General features: G+C 36.1%; 1 protein-coding gene across 1 annotated transcript in view; it reads left to right on the top strand.

Moving 5' to 3' along the window:
* The window catches only part of ahrra (aryl-hydrocarbon receptor repressor a), a 113,450-nt gene that overhangs the window by 79,069 nt on the left and 22,307 nt on the right, over nt 1-12,074 (top strand). The window contains exon 4 of the mRNA XM_020930618.2: nt 5,621-5,730. Within this exon, the coding sequence (XP_020786277.2) occupies nt 5,621-5,730 (110 nt within the window). The remainder of the gene's footprint in view (nt 1-5,620; nt 5,731-12,074) is intronic.

The following is a 12,074-nucleotide window of genomic DNA, read 5'->3' as shown; positions in this document are numbered from 1 at the left end:
CTGGTGGAGGGTCTGCCACTTGCTTGTTTCTATGGATATATCATTACTTTGCCGGGAATGTTCCACAGTGCGACATTAAACAGCTGTACCTCACATTTGTTGAATTACATTTACAATTTAAATTTTATAGCTCAAAAATACCTAGACAAACAGGCATTCTGACTGTGAGTGAGGTCGCCTCTCCACAGATCTGACCTGTAACTTGGTCTGGTTTGGTCTCCGTGAAGATAGAAAGGTTGAATCTTGTACTGTGAAACATTCCAGAGAACACAATTACATCTCCATGTAGAAAAGCATCTGACAGACCCTCCACCTTTAACTGTAACAAGATGTATTTTCGTTTTTTACTCACAAGAAGTCTTTTCATTGATAGATAATTTTATTTGTCAAGTGAAATTTACTTAAATCATGATCAACGTTTTTAATTCAATGGGTTTAATTTTTTGCAGTGCACTCTCCAGGCTAGAAAGCTGTCATGTTTAAATCATCCAAGTATGAGCTCCAAAGAGGGCAAACACATGATCTTAAGTATTGCCTGTGAACTATATGGACCTTTTAGTTCAAAATACACGCTAGTTTGTGTCACGGTTTAAAGTACATTCACTCCATAAGTTAAAACCATGATCCCATAGTCTTTAAGAAGCCCTCAACACACTGTCATGCCATGCCCTCTCTCTTTATCTCGTAATGTACACACTTACACTAAATATTGATACCCTTTTGTTCTTAGGTGAGACATTTCTTTGTGCTTAAAGTCCATTATCTCCACACTGAAGCATGCAGAGGAGCAGAGAGATGTCTTTAGGGGGATATAGTGTCATTGTCACGAAGAGTGTCATGGTCGTGTAGGCTCACGTCAAAAAGAAGGAGCTGTTGATGTCAAAAAGTGGCAGGCATCTTTGTAATGTCTTTGGAGTCGATCCATTTCATATCATAAGGCTGTAAAGCTGGGTGTACACTGCGATGTTTTTAATAGTTTCACTTAGACCCAGCTCAAAATGTATGACAAAATACAAATAAAAGTTCACAGCTCACGATTCATGTTCTCACATTATACCAAGTACTTCAACACTATGAAACCCTCACAAGAGGTGACTGGATTTCAAACAGGTTTGATATTCTTGTGACCTACGATTGCCGATCGGGAGCTGGTCATGAGGTATTAATCGGTTCTCGTCACCCCATGTTTACTACACGAAGCACAACACATGTCACATGAGTGAAAAATCGGCTCAAAAACGACCAAAAATCGCACAGTGTACGCCCGGCTTAAAGCGTGTTATACAGGATTTTACAGAAATGTTCAAAATTTTTTATGTTTTTGAAATTATTTGGGTTTGAAAACAGCTACCTAAAACTTCAGCCAAACTGTTACTCTGGATTTTTACCTTCAAAAGTTCAAGTTTTTAATACATTTATGTTACAAATGTTACAGTCACAATTTTAATTTGAGATAATGATTGATTCTGATACTGTATGTTGTGTATTTACTTAGATTTCCATATTATACTTCGTCTGAAATGTTGCACAGTATGGCATTAGATCTATCTGTGCATTTTTTTAAATTACATTGCTTCTTGCTGTTAGCAGACTCGCCTCTCCCCAGATCTAACCTGTTGCTTGTCCTGGTGGAGTCACGTGTTAGTCTCTGTAGAGATATGTTTAATGCCATACAGTGGAACATTCAAGGTGTAATCAGAGTAATAAAATATACACTGGCCAGAGCTGAGATTTCACCACCAACCTTGATTTTATAGCAGCACCAATATAATACCTATTACCACTACTTAGGACTTCCTCTGTTGATTTAATTTCAGCACTTCTTCATATTACAAAAAATATATTTAACAGTTTCAGTATACATTGTGCCACTTTTTAACATTGGGTGGTCTCTTCCTTCTGAATAAAACCTTAGACCTTCTCAAATCTCGCCGTTTTTGGCAGCACCCACATCGCTCCAACTTGTCACTTTCAACTTCGCGTACTGTCTTCAAAACCAAGCCCATAAACGCCTGGACATTACCTCCTCTGTTTTCTATTCGCGTGAAGAAAATAGTTTTGTCGGAAAGTCAAATTCACCACGAATAAAGATCTTATTGTTGCCATGGAAGTGTGAATAATAATTAAACATGGCTGCTGTTTGTCTTTCCTGAGCCCTCTCCAAAATCTGCCGTAAGAAGGAAAACAAAAATATATGAGGCGTTGAAGGAGAGAAAGAAGCAAAATACAGACTTAATAGATTCATTTCCTTGTGCAATGCTTTCCAATGGGCTGGTCCATATTAGGAGAATGGCTGTCAGAGTCTATTTGTTTGGCTGGGTTCACACCTAAAGGAGGTGCTGACACAATGCTTCAGTAATATTGGCCCAAACTGACATCTTAGACACCACTTTATTTATTCGGAGAACTGAAGGGTCGAAGGAAAATATTTGGGGTAAAATTTTTAAATGTGAGTGAAAAGTGGAAAAAGAACGGTTGAATTGGTTTGTCTACTGTTCGGCGTAATGGTACAAAAACAATATTGTGTCTCTCCTTTTGTTTAATATAATGCAGTGTGTAAGTGAAATTGTGTTGGAAATTTCACCAAAAAAGAGTTATCAATGTGGATTTTGATGTTGGAATATAATAATTTATAAAATTTTGATAAAACGACAGCACGAAATTGTGAAGTTAAGGAATTTGGATTTTGAATGACCCCCAAAAATGACCCCAAATTGTGTATCTTCTTTTGTTTAAAATAATGCTGTATGTAAGGAAAATTGGGTTGGAAATTTCACAAAATAATTTAGGAATTTGGATTTTAATGTCTAATTATAATAATTTATAAAATATTGATAAAATGAAGCAAAATGTTGAGGTTTTGGAATTTGGGTTTTCATAATTTTGAATATAGTATAATAATTAATTAAAATTACCCCAAATTTTGTTTTTTGTTCATTGAAGTTTTTCAAAGAAAAACTAAATAAATGTAGTTTAGGAATTTGGATTTAATGACAAATTTGGATTGTAATAATTTAAAATTGATACAATATTGAATCAGTGACATCAAATAGTTTTTTTTTGTTTTGTTTTGTTTTGTTTTTTTGGTCAGTGACAAAATGGCCAAAGCTTCCAGAGGGGCTGTTCAAAATTTCACAGAAGTTTAGGAATTTGAATTTTAATAACTGCTTTTGATCATTGATATACAGATAAAATGGACTTCAAGCACAAAGACAACATTGTTATAGTTTCCCACATTCCCAGTTATGGGTGCATTGTTTAACATTTTTGGTGGAGAGTTCATCAAAAGCTTTTCTCCAATGACACCAAATTGTGCTTTTTGGTCATTGACATCATTGCCATAGTTTCCCAGATGGGCTGTTGTGTTTTGTTGCGTGATTCAAGTGGAAGTTAAGCAAAGACTAATGTATTTTGAGTCACGAAATCGTCTGCAGATCGCCTGAGAACTGAACAAAGAAATCCGATGAGGAAGACAAGTCAATAAGGATTGTATGGAGAGGCCCTGGTACACAGAGTTTAATGAGAGAGGATGAATAAAACACCTCGATGTATTTATAACAGCAGCAGAGCATAAGTTATAGTAGTCATTGCAATGTTTCAGATGTTTTCAGATTACATTATTCCCAATTATAAATCAACCAGAAGAACAATATGACCACACATTTTCAAAACACAACAACAACAGTTCATTTTGTTGACCTATTTTAGTTTTATTATAGAGACATTTTCAAAATTTTCAAGATTTTTTGTCTTGAAATTGTGCGAATAAAACCCAAAACAAATCATTTACCATCTTCTATGTTATTTCTCCATTGAATTGCTTCTACCTGCTACGCCATATTGTAAGTACGTTTGATATGAGCATATGTAAACCTACTTTTCACCCAGACGTCTACATCCTTTTAGCTATTTCTGTTTCTTTATAAGTTAGCCAAGGCATGCTGGGCCTATTTTCTATTATCTGTTGGTTCCGTATTGTTTTAACATTACTCTAAAGTTTTAATTGCTGGGTTGCGTGATGAAAACTTGAGTTAAGCAAAGACTAACGCCTCTTGTGTCACGAAACCCCTCACGTATCGCCTGCCATCTGAACAAAGAAATCTGATGATGACTATGAGTAGATGGGGGTCGTATAGTGAACCAATGATAGCCAAAGGTTAATGGGGGGAGGACGGAGTGTCTGATTGGCCGGGGATAAAAAGGGGCGGGGCATGTTGTAGATCTCAATGCATAGAGAATATAGAGGAGACGTGCATCTATCCATTTATGTATACACACTTAGGTAGTTTGTCTGTAATGAGGCTATATATTGCGTGACTAATCCGAGCCTGCTACAGTGAGTGAAGGCTTGATCTGTTGGAGGGAGATGCATGCAGGCTGACAGCACGCCGTAAGAGAAACACGCAAACATGAATTGAACACGCAATGTACACGCCATGGCCATGTACATGTGACTGTCAGGGCACGCCACACTTTAACTTGGGCTTGAGGTACTCGCTAATGTGTAGGCGCCACCAATACAAGTGACTGCAGGTGGGTTTTATAAGAAGAAGAATGTGATAAGCTTAGATCAGTCAACAATTTAACAATCTTAAATGAACCGTGAGAGAAATGACTTGGACACAGTAGCTCAAAATGCAATATAAAACATTTTATATATTCAACAAAGCAACAATAATGCAGTTAGAATAATAATAAATAATAATGTGAGTTAATACGAGTCATAATATTGAGTTATATTGTTCATACTTTTAATTTTTTTATTCTATTGTTGTTCTTGTACTTTGTGTTGCAAAACTGAAATTCCCCCATTGTGGGACAAAGAATTGTTCTCCTATCATTTAATTCACTTACAAACCATTTACTTTCCTTATATATTTTTATTTTTTAAACAACAGATCTCTAGAAATAACTATTTTAATGAAATTGAAAATTGTAAGGCCTTGTTTTGTTTAGTTGTTTATACATATTTTAAAACTATCCATGGGTTTAAGAGCGATGAGTGATTTTTTTCTCTTTTAACAAAATATTTTTCCTTTTGAACAGCCAAAAATTTGTATTTGTAGCAGCAGAAGTAGTAGTAGTAATAGTAACAGTAGTTGTTGTAGCAGAAGTAGTAGTAGTACTAGTAGTAGTAGTAGTAGTAGTCGTAGTAGTAGTAACAATATTTGTAGTGGTAGAAGTAGTAGTAGCAGAAGTAGTAATAGTAGTAACAGTATTTGTATTAGTAGAAGTAGTAGTAGTAGTAGTAGTAGTAGTAGTAGTAGTAGTAGTAGTAGTAGTAGTAGTAGTAGTAGTAGTAATCTGCATTGTTGTGCGTTGTCTGAATCTAAATCTCATATTGTGTGACTGTGCTGCCCTGTAAAGTCATTAAACCCCACATGGTTTTGTCTTGTTTCTGAAGTCACGGCACGCGATATCTGCTGGCACCAGGGCAGAGCCACTGGAGATCTCTTTCTAATGCACTTAATGTGTCCACCATATGAACTTTGATCACTGGCCCTGTTGTTTTCCTCTGTTTTTCCTGTTCTGATATGACCCTATTTTTAAGGTGTGTTTAATTCATGTTTAGTGTTATGTAAGTTTCCTCACATTTCTTTTTTATCTTTTTTTGTCACAGCAAACCAAGACAAGAGCTCCAGAAAGCACGCGATCCACACCAACCATGAACCCAGGAAAGACAGCTCCCCCATGGGCTCCATTGTGAACGAGAGCAGCCTCCTCCTGGAAGTAAGGAACTATACATTTATACTACTAGTTAAACAGGGTATTTTGATTGATATTAAAGTAGTATTTTTAAAAGTATAATATTTTAAATCATAATGTTATTTTCTGATCTATATTATAATGTTGTTTCCTCATCAAAAACAGACACGGAGTTGTGTTTTGTTTCATTCACACATGTTTAACACACAAACCCTGCGTATTTAGGCTGAGTTCTCCTCTCAAACAGAAAACACACTGTTCCACTTTGTGATGTCATGTCGAAATACAGGAAAAGCTCCACTGTGTTTGCAAAGTCCACACATCTTCACTAGAATCATTTGGATAATTTCAACAGTGGAACTGCCAATCTCTACTGAACTAAAAGTAAAAGGGAGCTTTGAACTTGACAGCTACCACTTCATGACATCACAAGGTTGGAGATATAGACAAACTAATAATAAAGGATTATTCAAACATCTGTGAATGAAACAAAACACAATTCAAGGTATGTTTTTGAGAAGGTAACAGCATTATAACTTGGCCTAAAGCTCACAAGGGTAAATTTTGCATAATAATGGAGCTTTAAATCAAAATGAGACATGAAGATTTGACTAATGAGCTACTGAAATAATCATTACTCACGTCCTTAACTTTGAACAATAATAATTTTTTTACTACTTACTCACTAATCATTCTATATTCCCCAATGGTATAGTCTTTAGTATGCTATAGGAAGGGCCCATGCTCTTGTATAGAGAGGAAAGGAGAGGAGGGGGGGTGTTCCATTGTAGTGCTGGCTGCGTGTGTGCCCTTTGCCCACTGTAGTGACCCCCTTTGCCGGGCGCTGGTGTTGCGTGATACGGGGGGCGAGATCAGAGTGTCAGAGCTGATGAAGTGTGGTGTCTGTGGGAGGGCATCTGTGTGAAAGTGAGCAGAAGATGGTGAGAAAAACACACCACGCTGTCAACATTAATTAGAACAACAGAGCAATTTGGGCTTCGGCGGTTGGTCCCTGTATAATGGCTTGGTTAGGGAGGCACTCACACGTATTACGATTGCATAAGGACGGGGATACACGCGTGCAGTTCAAAGCTTTGACACAAAAGGGTGAGACGGTCAATGTTTCATGCATAGACAGAGGGTGACCAGTGAACCATGTAATTGACTGTATGAAGTCTGCCCACAGTTGAGAAGTGGAACCATTGAGAATATGTCACGAAAAGAACAAAATACTGAAAATTTAAATTACATTTTTTGTTTTTTTGTTGTTGTTGTTTTTGTTTTGTTTTTTAGATTATTTGCACAGGGCAGTGGTGGAATGTAATGAAGCAAAAGTAGTAAACTACTGTACTTAAAGATGCACTATATAACTTTTTGGTTTGGTGTCTGTCACCTGCTTTCTTCTATGGATATGTCATTGCTCTTCTTAAAATGTTCCACAATGTGATATTAAACAGATCTACTTTACATTTATTAAATTACTGGTGGTTTTATAGCTCAGATCTGACCTGTAACTTGGTCTGGTTTGGTCTTCATAAAGATAAAAAGGTTTAATGCCATACTGTGAAACATTCCAGACAAAGTCAATGACAATGACAATGACAATGATTTACATGAGAAAAAAAACATTCACACCCTCAACCAGAAAAGTAAACTTGAGTGAATTTTAAAGTAGATATGTTTTACTTTTACTTCACTACATTTGAGAGCAGATACTACATTTTTGAGCTGGACTGAAAAGTAAAAGTATTTTTTTTATTATCGTCTGAGGCCTGCATGCTGAAAAGGACAAGTACCACTAGATCTAAACCAGGTCTATAACAGGACTATACCAGGTCTACAAAGGTTAAACCATGTCTTAAATAGGACTACACTACTAATCACTGGCTCTAAGTAAAGCAACACTAGGACTGAAGAGCAGATTGTCCCGGGCGCTTGGGTTTTATGGGCCTAGAATTGAATTGGAACCTCATTGTATTAATTTATACTAGAGGAGGAAGTGCCATGTGAGGTTTCTTGCCCTGGGCCATTTCTGTCAGCAGGCCTGCATATAGTAAATCTAATGTTTTATGTAATTTACATCAGGCTTAATACATCAAATCCCTGGAAAGACTGCTGTTTTTCCATTGAAAGCATTACACCTGAAACATAATTACACAATAACTCATAATTACAGATCATGCCATAGGGATTTAAAAGCATCATATCATCATATCAGCACTGAAAAAACAGGTTAAGTCTATGGAGAAGTCTAGATAAAAGTGATACAAAATGCAGTCTTGGATAACTATACTTAAATTTATTTCAATTAAATTAAAACAAAAATGTAAATGCTTTAATATCCTGGTCAAAGGTAAAGGTCCTATGTAGGGGTGTGCAAAAATATTGAAATATCGAAATATCATATTATATAATGTGATGATACAGTATATATCATGGGCTGCTGTATAAATATATCGCCAAGAGTAGTTTTTGGTTTATTTTACTAAATTATTTTGTTACAGTGCTACAATTTAGTTGTTTGTTTAGTGGAAGGAAACTCATTTATGCGACACATTTGATATTTTCATTGTTTTGAGGATTAAAATGGGTGTGTTTCATATGAACTTTGCTCAAGAAATGGTTTAACAAAGACTTTTAGTATCACAGCCATGATTTAGCCTTTATTTTTTTATTGAACCGTATCAAATCGATTTGGAATATATTGTATCGAACCAAAAGTGCACTATATCGAGGTATGTATCATATCGTGAGCTATGTAGCAAGGTATGTATTTATCATATCGGCGACTTCTTGATGATACCCAGCCCTAGTCCTTTATATTATACAAAATGGATTCTTGTGAGTTTTAACTTATGTTATAATGTTGTTACCTCATCAACAACATACCTGGAGTTGTGTTTTGTTTCATTCACACATGTTTGAGTAATTCTGGTTTAATAGCCCGTTTACATCTCCAAAGCTCAAAATGTGGCAAAATAGCAGTTTTCAAGTTAACAGCTACCTTTTACCTTAAATTCACAGCCTAAATATGCAAGATTTGTGTGTTAAACATGTGTGGATTAAACAAAACACAAATCCAGGTTTGTTTTTGATGAGGAAACAACATTATAATATACATCAGAAAAGAGTGTAATATGAGCCCTTCAACTGAGACTAAAGAAGGCTAAAGCAGCAATTAGCCTTTATAAATAGTTAATAAGAGTGAATTTCTGCCAAATGGAGAACTTTGTATTGTTGTGATATGTATTTTCTTGTCATATTGATCATTGCTGTAGCCATTACCTCCATATTGATTTGTGATTCATTGTGCAGGCCTTTGTAAGCTCCCATTGCGTGACTGGCTGGTGGGCGGATGTGCATTAGCTGTTGTGGTGAAGGGATGGAGGGAGAGAGGGAGAAAGAGAGGGACAGAGAGAGGGAGAGAGAGAGAGAGGAGGGGGTTGAGTTGATGTCATAGATGATTGCATGTCATGGTATGATTGTTGCTTGTATGTTTGACAGGTACATACATACATAAATCCCCATTACACTGATGCGATGTTGCTCATTGTTGCATGTACGCGGTTTCTATAAGATTCAGGTTATGGCTGAAGGAGCAGGGTACAGGAAATAACAGTTACATGTGCATCTTAAAAGCATGTTTGTGTAAAGATATATGTAAGATATATTATACTTCAATTATACTTTATCACAATTGAATTAACCTAAAAAATTGTATCCCTGAAATAACTATTGTCCTCCTATCTTAATAATTTCTCATAATCAACTCATTCATAATCAGCCTGTCTATATATGTGGCACTCAGACTGGACACCAAACTATAGTGTTACAGGGTTTAGTTTAGTCTTAGTCTTACTTTTTATTTTTGTTAGAATGAATTTAAATCTAGTCTTTAGTTAATTCAATCAGTGTGTTACAACAAAACAGAGAACCACTGTTTCAGACTAGGGCTGGGTCATCATTAAGAAGTTGCCGATACGATACATACCGCAATACATAGGCCACAATACGATACATATCTCGTTATAGTGCACTTTTGATTCGATGCGATATATTTCAAATCAATTTGGTACGGTTTAATAAAAAAGTAATGGCTAAATCATGGCTGTGATTCTAAAAGTCTTTGTTAAACCAATGCTTGTGCAAAGTTCATATGAAACACAAACATTTTAATCATCAGTGAAAATGTCAAATGTGTTGCACAAACGACTTTTCACCCTCTAAACAAGCAACAAAATGTAGCACTGTCACAAAATAATTCGCTAAAATATTCCCAAAAATACTCTTGGCGATACATTGATACAGCAGGCCATGATATCGATACTGTATTATCACATTACACGATACTATATATCAATATGTCATTATTTTTGCACACACCTATTTTCGACTATTGCGTTAGTTATACTATTTTGTATTTTAATCATGCAATAAAAAGTTAAATAAATATGTTTATGATGTTTGTAAATGCCAGTTATTATCCCGACTGAGTTTTATAAAGGCCCTATATTGTGCAAAATTGACTCTAGTGAGCAACCACATCAAAAACATGCACAATGTTGTGTTCAGTTCACACATCCTGCATTATTAGTCTGTGTACATCTGTGTTTTGTCATGTAGTGGTAGTTTTCAAGTTAACAGCTACTTTTTACCTTTTGTTCAGTAAAAGGTAGCTATTAAACTGAAAACTACTGGCAATTCCAGGGTTGAAATTAGCCAAATGATTCTAGTGGAAGTGTATTTGGAGTATAAAAACAGATGAACTCAGCCTAAATATGCAAGATTGGTGTGTGAAAATGTGTGAATGAAACAAAACACAACTCCAGGTATGTTTTTGATGAGGAAACAACTTTGTAACATAGATCAGAAAAAGTGTAATATGAACCCTTTAATTTTAAATATCTATGAACCATAAACTCTAATACATATCCCAAATTCCCCTTAAAACAGTGTAAACAAAACATTCCCACATTTTTGCTTCTACTACTTCTATTCCCTGTGGACCGCTCCGTGAACATATGAAGGATGTATCTGTTACCGGTGGCAACAGCTCATTGTTTCTCATAGCCTTCTGATCGTCTCCGCTTTCATCTGGTTTTAACAGGAAAGAGATCTGCTCCAAAACAATCAAATACTGCCCCCTGCCCCCCCTCCACCTGCCCCCCTGCCCCACAGTACCACCAGTATACAGTATATTTGATTTTAGACTGTGCGTGCAAAGAGTCTCCCAAGGTTTGTCCAGTCAAAGCTTTGAGTTTTCGGGGCGGTAGTTATAGGAGCCAGGGGTGTTGTTGCCGTAGCAGCAGGTGTGTGTTTCCATGACCTATACACTCCACTATGTCAGGAATGAGAGGGAAAAAAGAAACAGAACATAGGAAAATTAGCGGAATATTTCATGTTATGCTTATGAGATGTTTTAAATAAACAGCTCTTTTGTTTTTAGATTAAGACACTATTACACTATTTTCTGATCCATGTTATAATGCTGTTTCCTCAACGAAAACATACCTGAAGTTGTGTTTTGTTTCATTCACACATATTTAACACACACATCCTGCACATTTAGGCTGAGTTCTTCAAAATCTGAAAATGAGGTAATACAGGATGTGCTCCACTGTGTTTTTAATTAATTATTTCAGCCTTAGAATTGCTAATCTTTACTGAACTAAAGGTAAAAAGTAGCTGTTAATTTGAAAACTATCATTTCATGACATCCCAAGGTGGAACAGAGCATTTTGAGTTTTGGAGATGTAGACGGACTGATAATAAAGGGTTAGTCAAACGTGAATGAAACAAAACACAACTCCAGGTCTGTGTTTGGTTAGGTAACAACATTATAACACTACTTAAAGGAACAGTCTGGAATTTTGGACATAGGGCCTAATTTCCTAGTGAGCCAGACGTGTGGAGACACTTTTTAAAATATTCTATCCAGTTCTTGTATTTGCAGAGGTCGCTGGTGCTAGGCTAGTGCATGTCAATAGCCATAGTTATCCTGCCACTAAAAACAGTCTTACCCACTCCACAAAACACCGGAAGCAAATCTATTATTACACCAGACTGTCGATGTGAATGTTTTTGTCGATGGAATAATTTGAGAAGTAAAACCAACCTTAAATTTGAAGGATTTATGTCTGAGCAGCAGCAGCGAGTTGTACTTCTTGATCGAAAGCTTGGCAGCGGCGGAGTGATATTTGAGAAAATAGTCCGTCAACATGTGACGATTCATGCAATGTGAGATTAGTTTTATTTCAAACATTATTCTATCAATACATCAAGACATTTACATTGACAGTGTTGCATTATTACAGATTTGCTTCTTGTGTTTTGTGGAGTGGGTAAGACTGTTTTTAATGGCAGGCTAA

The sequence above is a fragment of the Boleophthalmus pectinirostris genome, unplaced genomic scaffold (genome assembly GCF_026225935.1).
Source record: "Boleophthalmus pectinirostris isolate CB_2022bp ecotype Guang Dong unplaced genomic scaffold, ASM2622593v1 HiC_scaffold_15, whole genome shotgun sequence".
Classification (NCBI taxonomy): domain Eukaryota; kingdom Metazoa; phylum Chordata; class Actinopteri; order Gobiiformes; family Gobiidae; genus Boleophthalmus; species Boleophthalmus pectinirostris.
Note: the sequence above shows the minus strand (reverse complement) of the source record. Positions and strands in the feature narration are given on the sequence as shown.